The 19595-nt window shown below is 39.8% G+C and overlaps 2 protein-coding genes across 2 annotated transcripts; both read right to left on the bottom strand.

Annotated features, from left to right (window-relative positions):
• Window positions 1-630: 630 nt before the first annotated feature.
• On the bottom strand, window positions 631-6150 carry hsd3b1 (hydroxy-delta-5-steroid dehydrogenase, 3 beta- and steroid delta-isomerase 1). The gene is made up of 3 exons (XM_063498489.1): window positions 5826-6150; window positions 5475-5639; window positions 631-2087 (listed from the first exon to the last, which is right to left on the bottom strand). The coding sequence occupies exons 1-3, from the start codon at window positions 5974-5976 to the stop codon at window positions 1279-1281; spliced, it is 1125 nt and encodes a 374-aa protein (XP_063354559.1). The 5' UTR covers window positions 5977-6150; the 3' UTR covers window positions 631-1278.
• Window positions 6151-9260: 3110 nt separating this feature from the next.
• si:rp71-68n21.9 (kelch-like protein 9) lies at window positions 9261-19206 on the bottom strand. The gene is made up of 11 exons (XM_063497582.2): window positions 19156-19206; window positions 18293-18346; window positions 17044-17174; window positions 16584-16774; window positions 16361-16493; window positions 15720-15916; window positions 15386-15461; window positions 14580-15137; window positions 14202-14381; window positions 13861-13974; window positions 9261-10658 (listed from the first exon to the last, which is right to left on the bottom strand). Exons 2-11 carry the CDS (start codon window positions 18295-18297, stop codon window positions 10159-10161), a joined length of 2085 nt encoding a protein of 694 aa, XP_063353652.2. The 5' UTR covers window positions 18298-18346; window positions 19156-19206; the 3' UTR covers window positions 9261-10158.
• Between the last annotated feature and the right edge of the window lie 389 nt (window positions 19207-19595).

The raw sequence follows: 19595 nt of genomic DNA on the forward strand, positions 1-19595 counted from the left end.
GACTCTGGCCTGGCTGCCCACTAGTTTGTGTGTGTGTTTGTGTGCGTTTGAGAGAGAGAGAGACCTTCATTGCGTAGGTGGGTTTGTGTGGTTCTGCTTGAGAGAGAGGGCATCTGACAGTGACCGGAGAAATCTGGAAATCAGTAATCAACAGACTGATTTTTGAGTCTTAATTCTTTTTTTTTTTACATAATCAAGCAATTCATGTGAGTCCATCACACACTATTCAGTCTCTATGACAACATTCATTTCCTGGAAACCTAACCTATACTTAATCCAAGTGTTCACCACAAACTGCATGACTTACACCGTGAGGAGTTGCTTTTTGTTGTTAAAAAGAGAGGCAGGTTTCCACAGTCTGACCGTATGTCACACTAGTAACACTGATACGCACATGCATTCATGCACACACAAATGTAATCCTTTGCATTTTATTTGTGTTAATGTGATTTAAAGCCGTATGTGCAACGTGGACTCTCCACTTAAGTATGGTGAGTTTATTTTTTATCAAATGGCAAAGTTTGCAATGTCACTGAAGTTCAAGATGATGAGCTCAGAATAAATGAACATCTAAAAAACATCAGTAAAAATACAATGAGAATGGGAATTTTTTTTCTCACAAAGACTTTATTAGTATGCGTAAGACAGAAACAGCAGGTCATGCAGTAGTTTTTTAATTGAGCACTTATCCTCTGTGTCATTTTGGGATAAATGGCTAGCAGTACAGATTCACAGCTCCTGCTCTAAGACAGTGTGTCTTTAGTGGCTGTGTTGTCAGTCGAACAAAAACATATGACAAAGTTATCATAGTGTACTTTGAAAAACTTTCACAAACATGCCATTTGAAAGAAATGTCAACACTCATGCTCTGTTTTCACATGCTATACATTTCTGCTTACTGTCACAGGAAAACTATAAGTCTATAGGTGTACATGTTGTAGGTATTAAAGCTTGAAGCCAATGTGGAAATGATAAAGCTGTAGTTTCGTTAATGCTCACTTGAGGCTGGCTCTACATGTATGTCAGTCCCCCTAGACTCTCCTTAATATGCTTGCTAGTCTTAGTTCAAAGGTTAGCACTTAACCCTGTTTTCTGTGAATGCAGGTATGTGTAGCACTCTTTATCAAACTTCCCATGTGGGTTAATGACGTTTATTATCTTATCTTAGAAAGTTAAGCCTTAAAAACAGGACTTCACAATTCCATGGTTAATTTCAAATTATGTCTATATGTTTAACAGTTTCACAAAAAATGCTAATGACTTTTGGTCATTTTTCATCTATTTAGACAAGATTCTTTCTCTCTCTGCTGGCAACTGGGAGGCGAGCCATTCAGTGGTGCATTTGCGTGCTTCCTCCCAGCTGTATTTGGGGACATATCCCAGATCCCTCTTGGCTTTCTCATAGGAAAAACTGAATGGCGTGTTCAACATGGTGAGGAGTTGACGGTTCAGTGGTGGGACGATGCGTATGAAAGGCCGTAGGATCCAGGCTACTGTCTCCATAAGGAAAGTTAGTAAGTAGAAGAGGGTGAGTGGCAACATGGGTTTCTCTTGAATACTGAAACCCAGAGGAGACATCACGGTGTGGTTGAAGTCTGAATAACTCACAGGTGGTGTGTCATCAGAAACGAAGTAAAACTTCCCTCCAACAGCATTTCTTTTCTGCGGATCTTTGAGGCTGCGGGCTGCTTGGAGATGAGCGGCAGCCACGTTGCCCACATAGACAGGCTTCACAAGGGCCTCGGGGAGTGACATACGAAGCAGAACATTTCGGTTTTTTATCCCATCGGCCATGTGGCCTAGGAGGAAGCGGCAGCCCTCTCCATAGATATACGCGGGTCTGAGTGCACAGGTGGCTAGCTGGCCTCCGTTCTGGAGCACCTCACCGTGGGCCTTCAGGGTTTTCTCCTCAGCCTCACTTTTGGTCTTGCTGTAGTTGATGTCCAAAGTGATGTCATAGACGGTGTCCTCACTGCCATTGATTATGGGTTCTCCCTTGGAGTTTGGCCCTATAACTTCAATGGTGCTGGTGTATATGAAGGACGCTACGTTCTCCCGAATACATGCCTCCAAAAGCAGCTGGGTTCCTATGAGGCAAAGATGCTGCTGAGTTAATATAACTAACAATAAACACTGCATATCTCAGAGCAGCACAAAACTTTTATGTTATCAGAGCAACAAGAGAATACAAAAAAGACAAAGAGATTAATTCTAATTTGGGCAATTAATTAATGCATTCATGTATTCCTTTACTAGAAAAGTTGCTGCCAAATCATAACAGAAATATTTCTAAGTTTTAAAAAGCCTTTGTGTAACAGCAAGTTGGTCTTCAGTACATGTGCCGAGTGACAAACTGAATAAAGTTCAAATGGAAACATCAAAAGAAATTGCAGTAGCTGGTAGAAACATAAGTTTAAAGTGTAAATAAATATCTGCAATTATATTATGTCATCTCTGATTATGGATTTTCCCTTCATTATTTAACTGCTGTTTGTCTGTTTAGGTTATTCTCATGTCAGGTTGCCAGTTTTGCTATGTATCTGCTTTAAGATACATTATATATAATGAAACCTGGCGCTTGTGCTGTGGTGCTGAACATGGTAAAATCCAAAATGAACACTTGAATCACACACTGGATCTTGATGAATAAAATATTCAGTGGAAAATGTGCTCCCCCTAGTGATCTTCTTCCACTTATTCAAATCAGGGTCACAGGTGGGTGGGTAAGGTACACCCCAAACAGGTCTGTCGCAAGCTAACGCACAGATAAAAACATGTTTGCAACTATTCACACAGTCAGTTGACCTAAAACCCATGCATGTCTTTGGACTGTGGGAGGAAGCTTGAGAACCCACGCAGACACGGGGAGAAAATACAAACTTCAGACAGTACTAACCAGCACACCACCGTACCACCCTGTGAATCACTCAAGTATAAAAAAGGCACCTACAGTTATGGTTAGGAGTTTACATCCACTCATCATGGAGGTGAATATTATGGTAATTTTGAGGTTTTAGTTATTTATTCAAACTCTTCTTTTTTCCACAGAGGAATGATTGTACAGCAAAATCTTTAAAGACTTAAACAAACAAGAACTGGGTACACAAGCTTGTATACACACACACATATATATATATATATATATATATATATATATATATTAGGGGTGCAACGATACTCGTATCGATATTGAACCGTTCGATACAGTGCGTTCGGTTCGGTACGCATGTGTATCGAACAATACAAAATTTTTAATTTATTTTATCAACTTTTCTTCTGACGATGCTGTCTGTGTTGAGAGCTCAGTGGATCTGCGTTCGACTACTCCGCCTAGGCTGCACTGTCAAGCGCAGATCCACTGAGCGCAGCGCAAGCTAGCAAGACAGAAGCTTAGCTCGTTGCAGCATGGCAAATTGAACCTCCCCCACCCTCATTCAGATCTGGCCTTTGGAACTATTTTGGTCTTCATGTGAAGTATGACCCTGAAGGTAAGCGCATCATGGACAAAAGTAAAACAGTATGTCGGATGTGCCACGCAATGCTCAATTACATGGGTGGGAACTAGTGCGTTAGCGCAGTTTGCTCGTTAACGTGTTGACACCGTCCAGCCCCACGCACGGGGCGATCCGCGGTAGCTCGTTAACGGAGATTTGCCGTGTTGTGGCGTTAACGTCATTTCAGATTAACGCTGACAGCACTAGTGGGAACACAACGAATATGACTGCACATTTACTCCGACATCATCCTAGTGCAAAGACAAGTGGAAGCAGACAAAAACAACAAGCACGCATGCTACAAACTTTACCCGTGTCATTTAGACAGCCGTTAGCACATGATTCTCCTTATGGGGACCTGATATGTTTAATATGCTGCTGAGAATATACCCCAGAAGAAGCGTATAGTATAGCTTTTATTTTGGAAAGAGCCATTTCTCTGTAATAAACTCTCTTTTCCAAAGATGAGGGATTTCTCCATCAGATAGATTTATTTTTTATTACTTTGTTGTTTCAGCAACATTAAATTTAAAAACTGTGCTTTTGAGTTAAAATATATTTATAATTTTAATAAATGACAAATTAAAAAAGCATGAACATTTTTTTGTATCGAAAAAATATCGAACCGTGACACCAAAGTATCGAACCGAACCGAACCGTGAATTTTGTGTATCGTTGCACCCCTAATATATATATATACACATATATATGTGTGTGTGTGTGTGTGCGTACATATATACACTCAACTTTAATAACTGGTCCTGAAGGTTTCACAATGACTTTTAACTTGACAAGGCCAAAGCCTATTAACCTCTTGTATGTCAATTTCTGACCACAACTTTAACTCAATTGATGGTTCAGTATTGCATCTAGACATAACACACAACTTAGTAAAGAACCAATTTTAAAATGTGTTTTTAGGCACTTTGTTACTAGCAGTCCTTCACACGTTCCCATTTCTTTCACTGAATCTACAGCAAACACAGTTTGAAAGGAATAATTTATATTATCCAACCAACAAGGTGAGCTTTTTTAAAAGCTATTAGCTATATTTCAGTATGATGTGCGGTTTGGTGAAAGAAGAAGTGTCATGCCTAAAAAAACGACACCACGAACAGGATCTGAAATTCAGGTCCTGAAGGAATATGAAGCATCTTCAGAGTATGGTTTCAATGGATGTATGGCATTTTTAACGCAAGGAAACAGGGAGAGCTTTGCAAATTATTACTAGTAATAAACGACCAAAAATGACAGTGATCTGACACACACCGCTGATGCTGTAAAAGTATACCTATACAGACAAACACACAATTTAATATTATCAGTTGTGGCATTCCCAGAGTTGGACCTCAACATTACTGAAATAGTGTGAAAGAGCTTTGAATGTCCTTCAAGAGGCCTGGAACACTTATCTTGAAGGCTACTTAAAAAAACAAGGAAGCTTGAATTAAAGAGTTCGGGCTGTGTTGAAGAATAAAGGTGGTCATACAAAACAATGACTTTCAAGCTTGTTAGAATTGCACAGGCTGTTTTTGCCTCATATGCTGTAAAGAAATGAGGAACGGCTCAACACTGTTGCACAGTACTTTAGCTGCACTACAGGAAGGAAAACTATGTCATTTGATTTGCTGGTGAACAGTATTTAAAATGCAGTGGACAGTTGTAGGTTTAACTAAAATAAAGCAGCAGGAATATTCATATGACATGCAAGTGCTTTAAGGAGTGTAAAGTAAGTGTGAACTGCAGGAAGTAGAAGTAAGCACTGGGCTGTAATAGTGAAAGCAGATCAAAGGCCAGTTAACACAAGTAATGAAAGTAGTTTTAAATGTCAGTGGTACAAAAACAAAAAACTTTCAACTGTAAATAATTCTGCTTCTTTGTTTTATGTATGTGATTTGATAAATGTATCTGTTAATAAATTAATCTATACTTAAGTCACATGAATTAGGTAAGCCTTCGGTGGATTTGTGACAGCCTTACCTTTGACATTCACTCCGTAAATCTCACTGTACTCCACTGAATCTTTGATGTCAATGATGGATGCGATGTGGAAGACGATCGATGCCCCACGGCAGCATTTGATCAGGAAATCACTGTCCCTCATGTCCCCTTCGAAAGCTCGCAGCTTTGTCTCACCTTTGCAGTCTGACACAAAACAAACCAGTCACCGGGACAAAGCAGCAAGACACAAGTTATTTAGTTTAAGCTAAAGCAAATATTTGGTTTTCAATCTACTGTACTGGAGACATTAAAAACACTCCTGCCCATTTCATATCAATTCATGAATTTTAATCTGGAAAAGGGGATGTTTTGTAGAAAAGAACGGTTTACCCTCCAAACTCTGCAAATACTGCAGCTGTATCTGTTTGTCCAGAAGTCGAATCTCAGCCATTTTCTCTTCTTCCAGCAGCAGCCTCACCAGCCTCTTTCCCAAGAATCCACAGGCCCCCGTCACCACGCACACATCACCTCGCAGAGACATTGCAGGTCTCTTTGTATAAAATAAAGGCCCGTTAACAGTCAAAAACAGTTGTTTTCTCTCTGATGCAGAGCCTTCTCAAAAACAGCGGCTAAAAATGAAGAAAAACACGAATACAGAATTGGTGTTGGATGTTTCGTGATCTGTCTGTGAGGGACGGACAACACCCTCTGTTCTCTCCACCTCAGCCCTTTTTGTAAGCCCAGAAAGTTACTAGAAAAAAAAAAAAACTTCTTTTCTCCAAGGCAGTATTGAAAAAGGGGATGGGCTCAGCTACTCCAGGATGGAATGTGATGCTTTCTGGGGCTGGACAAAAAAGCGGCTGGAAGGGCTTACGCCGTATGCCAAGGACATTTGCTTTTGGAAAATGTAATCTTTTGCTTAATTAGAAAGAGTATTTCATTAGAAGAGGCAGGGAGACTCAGCATGTGACATGGAGGGAAACAAAGCAGGAGCTGAGGGTTCTTTGCTGCTTTTGGCTTTCACAAAATGAACAATTCTACACGGAAAGGCACGTACCCCGGCCTAAGAAGCACTCAACAAACACAGAATCAGAATAAAAAATCTATTACAAGTAAAGTGTTTAAAATCCCATTAAAGTACAGAAGAACTACTGCTGAGTAGTCTAATGTGTAACAATAAACCTACATATATAAAACATAAGCAGGTTTTTCCCACTGAAATGTACTAGTTAAATAAAAGATCATGAAGTGAGACTTCCTCTGTCAAATAACCTATTTACCTGCCGCAAAGCACTTCAATATCTTTTACTTTGTTACATTCCACTGTGGCTTTTCAGCTCTTTGGTAATGCATTTTGTGTGTCTTTTATTGTATTTAAGGGTGCGCCTACAATACTCATACACCTTTTAATCACACTGTACTACGGAGGAGCATACACACAAAGGCATCCGATAGCATGGTAAATATTAAATTCATGGCAGTGCAATTACAGAAAAACACTGAACTGGTATTGTTCAGTCTTTAATAGCACTGTGATGACAAGTCACACATGATAAGATCCCCACCTCACCACTAGTTTGCTTTACTTTAGTTTACTTTGCAGTCAATACTTTAAATATATTTTACTTATTGTCCAATATATTGTTTCTTTATTAAAATTAGTTTACTTTTTCCATCACACCTTACAATGTTTAAATTTCTGTTTTATGATATATTAATACATCTTTCTTGTTTGAGTCTACCCGGGGGTTTGGATTCTCCTTCCTGGTTGGCAAAAGGTGTGGCAAAGGGCTGGGGGTCTGAAGTACTGCTGACAGCCTTATTGGACTAAACCACACGCTACATTGCCTGGGGGGGTGTTTGGAGTTTAATTGTCTTGTGTTAGTTGGTTATATGGCATGCATTTTGTTTTCCCCTTGTGTCTGAGGTTTTGCTAGTTGCTATTTTGAGTTTCGTTTATTGAGGTGACCTTTTTATTGGCCAAGTTTTTGGTTTTGTTAATTATCTTTCATATTTTTGTGTCAATCAAACCCCATTTTTTTTTATTAAACACTTGTGCCCTCTATGCCTTACTGCTTGGTCCCTGACAAGCACAAACACCTCATACCAACTGAAGCACGGTGGTGGTGGCGTGATGATTGTGCTTGTTTTGCAACCACGGGGCTGTGTACCACTGTATTCTAGAGTCAAATGCGGGGCCATCTGTGTGACAGCTAAAGCTTGACTGAAATTAGGTCATGCAATCCCCAGCACAACAGCAAATAACTGAAACAGAATTACTTAAAAATAAATAACCAAGGGGCTGTAATGGTCCAATGAAAGTCACGTTTTCAAGCTGAAATACTGTGATTGGACCTTAAGAGAGCTGTGCAAGAAAGATCTGACTGGGAAACCACACACTTACTAGGAAACAACCTGTAACTGAGAAGTTAGTTACTGAGAACCATGGCTAACCATGCTTTCTGACCATAAGAATGACTATGATTTTCTGCTCAGTATGACCTGAATCTAGCTGTCAAGGCTAGAAAGTCATCAGATAAGTGTTTGCTGAGATCACAGAGAGAGCAAACCGAGGTCGATTTTCCTGGACTTCAATACAACTTCTATGCTTGCTTCACTTTTCAGACTTGGAAGCTACATCTATCTTTTATACTGTCTATGTTCAGCACTGACCTCACAGTTTAATTCTGCAGGATGTCAATTTGGATTAAGTCACTTTTAGCTAACTTCTAGTGGCCATTTTAAGAAATGCAGTTTTAGGCACTTCCACATTGGCTTTACTGCTTGATTGGCTGCTAGCTAACATTTTTCTCTAACTATTTATGCCTGCAGACTATGGAGTACTTCTTCAACTACTATGTAAAACTCAGTTAGATTACTATGGTTGAATATTAGAAAAAAACCTTTTTAATGTTACCGTCCAGGCATACCGATATAAACAAGTCTACTTCAGACTTGTTTTTCTGCTTTGAGATTTTCAAAGGAGAGGTTTTATAGGGATTTTTTAAGGGGAAACACGAGTAGATGAGATGTGCACTCTACTAACAATGATTAAGTATCAAAGTTTGTCTAGAAAGGTGCAAGGCTACATGAGCCAAACAAAACAACAGTCGACATTTCAAGGTAACATATGTCTGCCAGATGGGCAACTTTGTTTTTACATATACATGGATTAAATAAAGTCGGCCATTGTTTATTCAGCAGTGGGTACACTGGATCACTGGGGTGGAAACTCCTGGGTGTTACAGGGTTTTAATGGTTGCACCACAATCAACATATATAGAGCTGATACTTTCCTTGGAACTGACCTATAACTGACAATGACACTGTTTCCGGCATCATATCCTATTACACATAGGCTAATTGTGTATTCTGATGTAGAATCTTTATTGTTTTTTACACTAAGTTCGCAACAGTTTAATAAAATTAGGTCAATATACTGAAAACGAGTGCTAACAGTGAAGTGCAGCGCTAGCTCTCGCTTAGAGCAACTTTGGCTGACTTTTTAAACACACACGCACATAAAAAGGAACTGCAACAGTTCATCCACGCACACTCCTGCACTGCATGGTACCGTCTCTATTTGGAAGACCTTGGCAAAGCAGCCGATAAGACAGCTGTGTGCTGAGGAGGTGAAGGATAAAATCTCAAGGGCAGTTTCATCGTCATTTGCTGACATCAAACACCAGAGAGTGAATGTGTGTGAGCTATTTTGTATCTATGGAACAACAGTCTGATGTGTTAATGGCTGAGAGGACTGTGTGTACAGCGAATAATGTGATTCTGTGTTGCAGCATGAAGATAAACCTTTTATTTGATGTTTAAACAATGCACATTAGACACACATGAAATGTGAACTGCAATGACTTTTCCATGTCTTTTTAGGTTTTTTGCTTAAATTTAATGGAAAGCATTAACAGATATCTTTGCTCATTACATTGTGTTTAAAAGTGTTTTATAAGCAGAAACAAACCTCGTGAAAGCATGACTGTCTGTGTTGGATACAGGCTTGGTTAATAGGAAGTTCCACACCCAAAATGTTGTCTTTGTAGCTACAGTCTAGCTGAAATCTTATGACTCTGTGCCATAAAAACTTCTTTATTTTCCAATGTTTGCCCAAAACCCTGTGGTGTTTTAATCACCAAATCCATCAAGCGTCATCATGATACAAATGATTCAGCTAATTCCTTTTGGTTTAGAGATGGAAAAAAATAAATAGATCAAAAAAGCCTACAGAATTACAAACTATACAAAAGTAGCATTCGAAATAATGTCGATTTTCTCTCTTAATTCAATTTTTCAGTGTAATTTATATGAATAGATGATTTTGCCTCTAATTCTGACTTGCTTGCCTTCAGTGTCCAGTGAATCAATGTCCAGTCAAACTGATCAGGAAGGTGAGTTTGAGCTTTCATTTAGGCATTATGTACATTATGCATATTCATTACATAATCAACAGATTAGCTGGGGTGCCACATAGCTGGCAGTAAATGAAAGGACAGGAAACGATACTAACAAGAGCACAGTGTTTGTAAGTACGAGTAAAGTCTTCAAACTAGCGAATGCTAATGTAAGCTAGCCTGCTTTGCTTGCACATGCAACTTGTGTTTGCAACCCACACTACTTCCTGTTTTGCCTTCTTTTCGCCACAGCGTGCAGGTAAATTTCATCATGTCAGTTGTGGTCTCACAGCAGCAACAGCCGGAAACCCCCTCGTCTGCGGCTATGAGCTCTTAGCTGTGGGAAGTGGGCAATCTTGTATCTGAGCCTCATCTACTGACCCCTCTGGCAGATGAACTGTCATTGTGCAGGCACGGATCCCCCCCAGAGGCTCCAGCACGTTGAACACCCTGTCCCACACGTCCTTGTCTGGGTCATATCGCTGCACGATGTCGACCATGCATCTGCTGTTCCAGGAATATCCTCCCACCACGTAGATCTGTCCATTGAACACAGTCACACCTACGTCGCTCTGGCCCCGAGGCATTGGTGACACCACCGTCCACTGGTCTGTGTCAGGGCTGTAGTATTCACAGCCCAGGACGTCGTCATAGTCGCTGCAGCCTCGGAAATGATTTCCGCCCATGACATAGAGTCTGTCTTCCACAGTGCACATGCAGTGCAGGCCACGGAGCTCCGTCATGTCGGCCCGTCGACTCCACGTGTCAGCGACTGGGTCGTAACACCAAAGCTCCTTCTGGAAGGTGTCACGGGTGATGCCGCCTGTTTGGCACAAGAACAGGATTGGTATACAGATATTTAATTCAAGTAAAAGCATAAATACCACTGCTTCAAAATACTCCAATAAAAATCCTACTTATTCATTGTCCAGTAAGATGTTCCCTTTGACTGATATGATGTGACTCCAGATATTATTTGTACTAATACAAGTTGGTACAGTCATGCTAAAAAAATCTTTTCCGCAGAACTGTATGAAATCCTGTGAAAAAGTACCTAAACTTCATGATTTAACAGCATTTAGAACCATCTTTAGTTTAGCCTAATTTTTTTCTGTAAGCCTATCAGTCTCTGATAACATTTAGAGACAACATTTGCTTCAGTTCACTGAGGTTTGTCTGTATTTGTTAACGTACAGTTTTTTTTAAGTGCTGTGCATAGTCTGGACTTTGACAGAGCCATTGCAAAACCTTGATTCTTCTCTTTTTTAGCCATTCTGCTGTAGATTTGCAGGGTGATTGGGATCATTTTCTTGTTAAATGACCCAACGTGGTGCAAGCTTTAGCTGCAAATAAATTGCCTCACATTTGACTCTAGAATACTTTGATATACAGAGGAGGTCATGGTCTAGTTAGTGCAAGTTACCCAGGTCCTGTGGCTGCAAAACAAACCCAGATCATGCTATTTATTTATTTTGTTATATGTATAAAAAGTAAATATTATAAATCCATGTTTGTCATTGCTTAACTTTCAAATAAATGTTGTAAGCTATTATATGTCGTATAATATTGCACTGTGAAATTTAGTATGGTTAAAGAATAACGTAAATACTAGAGTAAACTGCAAGAATTTTTATGCTTTATTGAGTACTGAAGTAAAGTGACCTAGTTACTTTCTATCTCTAATTACTTCTAATTTCTAGTATTTCTAGATATATTTTTAATGAAAATTTTACATGTACTAAAATGTGTTCATCAAAAAGAATACAGAGTTGGTGAAATAGCAGATGTTGTTTATAAGATCGATAGGTATGTGAATGTCTGCAGGAGAGTATGAGATAATGGACACATTGCTTCCTGTGGCCGAACATTAAAAACAGATGTGAGTAACATCCTTCCTTTCACACCATGAATGCAATGCCAGTGTTCTTTCTTAGATCGTTTTCTTATTATTTATAAATGCCAAGGTGTTTGTCATCCAGAGCAACGGCTGTTTTGTCATTAGGTGAAGGTTTGTCTTGTTTATTTTAGAGTTCAAATTATCCATTAGTTATTCATTTATCGGAGTCAGAAAATTAACACTTGCCCTCTTGAAAAGGGAAAATAACCCTATGTCCTTGTACACCTAACGACTAATTCAATAATTGAGAAATCAGGTTATTTTAATTACAACAAGCGAACAACTGAACTACAGTGAACAGTGAAAGTTTATGTTTTACTATAAGAAATGGTGAATGCTTTGTTTAGCGTTTACAAGTTTAATACTTCGGTAACCTTTTGTTGAAGCAGTGGTTTGTAATCGTACACCAAATTACATGCATTACCACTGTGGGCTTCTTGATGACATGCATACTGTCTAACTCAAAGAACCTCAGGTAAAAAGAGATGTAAGTACGATGTGGTGTGTCCAAGTAAAGTATGTGCTGTTGTCTTCAAACTGCTATAATGCAGATGTATGTTGTAACTTCAGAAGACTGTGGGTTTGAACTTTGTTGCAAAGCGATGTGGTCCACTTCAACTACAGGTTTCCTGATTCACGAGTGAAACTCGTGTTTCTGCTCTCAACTCTAAAAGCCGTTTTCCTGTCCAAGGTTGCTAAGAAACAGGCCTGAGAACTGGGTGAGAGCCGCTCATGAGACTGTGCATCTCAACAGGAAGTGGTTTCAAATAGGTCAGCCGTGAAGCATTATCTAATGCATCTTGTCAGGGTGGGTTTTCTTGTTCTCTCCAGACAGCCCTTTTAAAACTTTGACAAAACATCTCGACGTGCAAAAAATAAAAATATATTAAAACAGATAATAATCGTCGTTGTGCGGTCATTATTCTGCTCAGCTGCTAATTTGAACCTGAAGAAGAACCAATTCAAAGCGCATGGTTCAAACACAAATTTGACCTGTTACTGATGACTCTCAGTAAAAAAGGGAGAAGTCAAGTATCATTGTTATACAACTGTAGACAGTCACTCTATAAAGCTTTCTTGCTAACTGTTTCATTTGCAACCTCTTGCCTAAGTGTCAGTTCCTCATTTTTTCTTTAACGACAAGAGGAATCTTCCTCTAACTCTGACCATGGCATTGATCGCTCTCTCTTATAGAAAATCTATAATTGAAATGAAACTGAAACAACAGTTCTCGAAATGGTTATGTGGTCATTTGTCATTTGCATTGCAAACATAATGACAAATAGACTCCATTCAGTGGTATTTAACACTCTTCTGTGCAGCAGTGTTTAACCTTTTGAAATCTGCTTTGAATTGTTACATTTTACTTTTTAGTTTGCTAGCATGCTCTCATATATCTACATTTTAACAACAGAAGTGAACTAAACAGTAACATTTATGATATAAAAAGTCAGTCAGATGTTCAAATCGTACAAACTGAGAAAATCAAACATTCACAAGAGCTGAAAATGTAACAGGATGAGAAAAAATGCTTTTACTCACCCAATTTATAGATATGAAGATAATTTGAATCAAATAATAATAATAATAATAGGTGAATACAGTTAAATAATAAAGGGAGCGCAAATAAACAAAGTTTCGCAAACCTTTTCACTAGCTGGGATTCTGAAAACATGGTGAAATATTAAATATATGTAAAAAGTTTTGGCAATTTCCTGTTAAAATACACAAAGCTTACCTTTACACTATAAGTACTATCAAATCTTGCTGTAAGACATGAGCTTTAATTGGCAGGAGAGTGCTGTTAGTACCAAGTTTTGACTAAAAGTCTGATTGGGGCCTGTGTTTTTCCTCAACAGGTGAAGTGAACACACCTGTATTTGAAGCTCCTTTAAGATTTTAAATTAGATTTAAGACAGATTTCATAAGCTTTGCTTCTGCTACAGTAGAACTCCTCCAGCGTGACCACTTGGCCTTTCATAATTTTACAAAATTATAAATGAATCTATGTAAAATTAAATAAGTTCATTTTTTCAGTGAAGCTGGAAAAATCTGTAAATGCTAGGAATTACTTTATAATCCTATACTGCAGGATTTGTTTTAACAGGGTTAATTATTGCTGTCTTACCCGAAATGTACATGAGGCCTTCATGGACTGTTCCAGCATGTCCATAGTGGGGCTCCACCATACTGTTCACAAAGGTCCACTCATTTTTCTTCAGATTGTAGCACTCCACCGTATCTGAGCAAAATCACAGAGGGATGTTTATGCAATTTATTCAGCATATACTTTTTTAAATGGCAGTAAAGAATCCTAATAGGGAGAGCTATAACAGATCAGTGATAGCAGCAGTGTCCAAAAACATCTTTTGAACAATTCAAACGTTACTTTTTAGTAGAAAAAGAACTGAATGGTAAAAAGGAAGAGGTTATCAGCTCACACTGGAAAAGAAATTTGTTACAGCTCACCAATTTCTCCTGAGGCATTCCTTCCTCCCACTGCAAACAGCTTCCCATTCAGGGCACTGAGATGGAAGAAAGTCCTCTTCTCATTGAGTGAAGCAATCTGTAACCACTTGTCAAATCGTGGATCATAGCGGTAGGCGCTGTCTATGGCTGTCTTGCCCTTTGTGTCATAAGTACTCTGACCTGAGAAGTCAAGAAGATTCAGTGTTACCTTGGTGATTGCAACAAAAGGTCAATTACAACGTAGATCATTTAGTCATGCTTAGTTTTGATGATGCTTGAACTAAAAATGCTGGCTTATTCAAAATTAAATACTCATGTTAGAGTAACACATGGCTTGAATTGGCTGTTTGAATGTTTATGTGTGTCCTCTGCTCTGACCTCCAACAATGAAGAGAAAGCCGCCTAGAAGAGCCACACCATGCTGATAGCGTGGCACCTCCATGGGCTTCAGGGCCCTCCAGTGGCCGGTCTTCTCATCATACAGCCTTAACTCCCGGCTCACCACCAGCTGTTGTCGCATTACACCACCCAGGACCAGAATATGAGTTGCGTCTGACCGTATCTGTGTCCTCTCTGTTTGCAGGGCTGGCTGCATGTAAGGCATCATCTGGTAGTTACTGGCCTCCAGCAGGAGGTTCACACAGGCTGTCTCAGAGCGCATCAGAGAGTCGCCTTCTTCTTCATCATCCTGAGAGATCTGAATCAGCTCACTGGGGCTCATCAGTGGGAAGCGAATGTGCCGCATCAAGGCATAAACAGAAGTTCGGCGTTTGGCAGGCTCGTGGTCCAGCCATCCTCTTGCGATATGATAGAGCTCCAGTTCCGAGAAACCTTTCAGCGAATTGCTGGCAAGAGCGTTGGCCATGCTGGTCTCAGAGAGCTCAAGGTAGCGGCCACACTCCACTAACTCTGAGAGGTTCTGACTCACAAACTCACCTGATGTGATACAGATAATCAACAATCAATGAAAATTACCAAGTTTATTAGAGTTTTAGATATAGTTTTCTATTGATCAATGAGGGGCCACATACAATGAGGATGATATAAGGATAGATATGCTTATTTCAGGTAGTGCTGATGACTGGAAACATTTAATAACCATTAAATAATAACCACTGATAATCAAAGATCTGTGGTAATCACACATAAGTACTTAGTATCCACAGACATATCATATCACTTACCTATATTCTGCTGAACATCCTCTAGAAGCAAGTCTGTGGCTATGCGCTCAACTTCCACACAGTTATCAATAGTGATCTGCAATGAACAACACAGAAAATAGAGTCATCAAACAGATAGAGTAAATACTCTTTGCTCTATACTGCATTGTCATTCATTGCCATGGCTCCCTTCCAATGTCATATTATGTTCTGATCCTGAGAAAGAGTGGATGTGAAGGACAAAGAAGCAATCAGAGGGATTTGGCAGCTTATAAGCTAGGCCTCCAGTGTACTTGAATATAATTAGCAGAATCCTGAACGAATGTGACCTTAAACTGAAAGAAGAAGTGCTCACCTCACTGCTCAGAAGCTGATTGCAAAACCGCAGGACTGGCATGACCTGCAAGAAGTTTGCGGCCTCCAGTGTGTCCTGAAGATTGCCCATGTCGAGGCTCACTTTGGATGTGTAAATGAAGTCTATAATGTTCTTTAAGCCCAACTTAGTGACCCCATGCAGCTTGATCTCTCTCATCTCCTGCTCCCTCATGCCTCCTGAACAAGAATAAGCAAGGACCAAAAAGAGACAGAAAGCATGTATTTGCATTGCTTTAGAAGATTTGTCTTGTGTAGGCATGATGCACAGTCAGCAAGATGCAAAGATGTAACAACGCACAACATGAAATTTATGTAAATAGTTAATTATGTATTCAGATGTAAATATCTTCTGTGAAAATCTCATCTCAAAGGAAGCTGTGAGCAAAGAGGAGCCAGAATCTCTAAACAGACTTCCTTTTGGGGTTTTTTAAGATGCTTGCTAATGTTTATCCATCTAAAGAGTAAGTTTGAGTTAAGCAGAAAACCTTTTCTGTCTGCTGCACTGCGTTACAAACATACATACTTCCTTCCTACAAAACTGCACTTGTATGATGACTACAATGTCACTGTTACCTTTCTTTCTCAATGCAGTGCCTCAACGATAGAAAGGGGGCCACAAACCTGTGAACATCGCTTTAAAGTAGTCGCTGGATGAAGCCATGATGACTCTGTGGACGGGAAACTTTTCCTTGCTATCTCCAGGAACTAAGACAACATCACAGAGCGTCTCATCTCCCCGAAAACTATCAAAGCCCTTTGGGGAAAATAATTCGATGGGTTAGTTGTTAAAATTAACCCTCAAAATAATTTCATAACAAAAAGCTGTTCAGACAGTAATAAAGACCTTTAACACATCCTCTCCATGTTCAGTGCTACTGAACACCTTGGACAGGGGCCGGGGAGGAAGCTTGGGCTTTGTTGATTTGTCGGGGCGTTTAGGTGGTATTTCCATGGGTGGTGGGAGAACAAAAACTGGTGCTGGAGCTGGAGCAGGAGCAGGAGGCACAACAAGTGCTGGTGGAGCTGGCCTGTCATCTATGGAGGGGAAACGAATTTCACCGAATTTGAGAGGTGAGAGAAGCCGATACTCCTGCTGATGCTGCAGGTACGCTGAGCTACAGCTAAGAACAAATAATGGATTTCTGCTGCAGTGGAAACATGAAAGATTTAGCATCAAAATCTACTCAGAAAAGCCAAAGTAAGCACATATTAAGCAGAAAAAGCCCACTGTAAAAGATAAGATTTAACATTATTAAACACAAAATGTTGACATTTGATAGTTCTGTGTCACCATGGACACTCACCTTGTTGAACAGGAGGAGGAGGAGCTCTTTCTGGCTGAGCCGGGTGTCTCTGATCCCTGGATTGATGCCTGCTGCCTAGACGAGACAGTCTGCGGCTCAGCCTACCTGCCCCGCTGTCGTCTCCATTCGCCCTGCACAGGAAGGATTCACAGTAAAAGAACAGGTCTGTCATTCGCTGTCGAAGTGATGTTCAGATTCAAACAAAGTTGCAGAATTACGGATTTGGTTTTTTTAAACTTATCATGTGCACTAGTGCAAACAAGGTCACAAATTAAACATCTGGTGAGTTTATTTTAGGTTTCAGCTACGCTGTTTTTAATTGGTAGAAATATTCATTGTGTTTTGCCTCTTGGCACTTCCTCTTAGAAGCGTGTAAAAATGCTGCTTTCTTCAGCGGACTCTCTCTACCGCTCAAAGCATCTCAGATCTGAAACATTTGATTAATGATGCTTTTTTCTTGGGAGAAGGCCTAATTTGCAAAAGTCCCTTATCTGTTTTGTAGTGCGTGTCCTGTGGCCTGAAAAAGAGGAAGCAGTGGACTGTTTTTTTAAAAGTGCACTATGTCTCCTCTTAAAACGGTTTCCTGCTGTGGGTCTTACACTCAGGTGAAAAGGCATCTACATGACATGTTAGTTCCGTCGACAAGAGGAAGACATGGCCTCACATATAGAATAAAATCCAAATCTACGACCCATCAACAATCTACAGAGCACTGCTCAAAAACATGTTCCCATGTTTTTCCAGTGTGACTATAGACAAGCAGATAATTACACGTGTGATGAGATGCAATATGTTACAAGTTATGAGTAATCTTTCAGTGAAACTGCACTACAAGTGACTTCTCAGAACACACTCATCTTTTAAACTCAACCTCCACTCTGCAGCTTTGTGATTGCAACTCTCTCAGCTGTTGACAAAATCTGTCTTCATACAGATATAAACATGAAAACACCTGCAGAAGAGCTCAAAACTACTTTTTTGGGTGGGTGTTCCTGCTGCAGCAGGTGTCTCCACAACCACATTTTCCCATAAGACACACAAACACACACTGAGTGAAAACGTCAGCCTCGCTGTTGTGGCTGGTAAAAACATCTCTAAAGAATTTTCTTCTGCTCCTTCTTCTGAAACCTTCACCTAAAAAAAATATATCCTGAACTCATTTCTATTGTATGTTTCACAAAAGTGTTGAATATTGATTAACCAGATGAGAAATGATGAAATCTAATGTAATGATGAAAACCTTCCTTACCCCATGTCATTGGCCTCTTGGGGTTGAGGACTGTTGTTTCGCTGATGAGACTTCCTACATGAAGAAATAAAAAAAAAAGTAACAATGTATTTGTGTTGCATACAATGCTTTTCTAAGTTAGGCAAAGATTTGTACTTGTGTGAGTATGGATTTGACTTAGACACAGAAATAACACTTCTCTGTTAGACTGTTTTGTTGGTGCGTCTCGCACGATAATTTAGTCAGATGTGCTTCAAAGTTTCCTTTTGCAGCATTCTTGTTTTTTCACAGCATATTTGATGTGGCCTCACATGATGGCAGACAACACAACCTTCACTGAACTTCACTTCAAATGTTCTCGTCATCATTCCCATCACAACTCTCGCATTTCCTCGTGAAGAAAACCTCAAATGTGCATGCTGAAACTGATGTACAGTCTGTGAAAAATTCTGCAATATTTTATCTTGTTATACACAAAACCCAATCCAACATCACGGCTCCCGTTCAGCAATCTGAAAATATGGTTAGCATGCTCGTCAGCAGATAAGATCAGCTGTGTGACAAACGCTTTGGTTTTGCTTTTTGAAAGGTTGATACTGTTGCGTTCGACCTTTATTGACCTCGTACATAAAGCTCATTGTCAACGATTGTGCGCACACTTGCACTTTACCTCGACTCTTAATAATAATGAGAAGACAAATCACTTTAATACCAATAATATCTAGGTAACTGGTTATAAATAAGTGAAACGCTACACTTCTGTAGTATCCTTGTACAGCTGAAATATACACACATGACTTGGTGGCACTTTGCTGTGTGCTGTGCAGCTGCCTTACCTGCACTTGTGTAAAAGTACAAAAAAGGGACATTTGTGGGTGACCTACCTGGAAGAAGAAAGCTTCCTCAGCAGACTGGACCCGAGCCCTCCCTCCAGCCTGGCAGTTGATCCAAAACAAACTCTAAAAAGAAAGACTGAGCAGAAAATGTCTGCTCCACTGTGCCAGCTGGTTGAAGAGTTGAAGCGTCTGAGTGAGCTTCACCGTTTTAGCTTAACCAAGACCTCAGTTACTTCCTGTGCTACTTCTCTTTCTCACTTTAGGTTTCTTTCCGCATTTTGATACTCTCCACCCGACAGTGTCACACTTGAGATCATGTCAGCGAAATAAGAAAAGTTGTTTCAGAAGCTGTTTTTGTTTTTTAGGTTTTTAATGAAACATGTTGACACACACAGGGCCTTTAGTGACCTTGTGTGCTTGCATGATTTTGCAAATGGAGGAACTGCACTGTTCAAATTAGGGTTTTAACTTGATGGCATTTTAAAGTC

This window comes from Pelmatolapia mariae, linkage group LG16_19 (assembly GCF_036321145.2).
Source record: "Pelmatolapia mariae isolate MD_Pm_ZW linkage group LG16_19, Pm_UMD_F_2, whole genome shotgun sequence".
NCBI classification, from domain to species: Eukaryota; Metazoa; Chordata; class Actinopteri; order Cichliformes; family Cichlidae; genus Pelmatolapia; species Pelmatolapia mariae.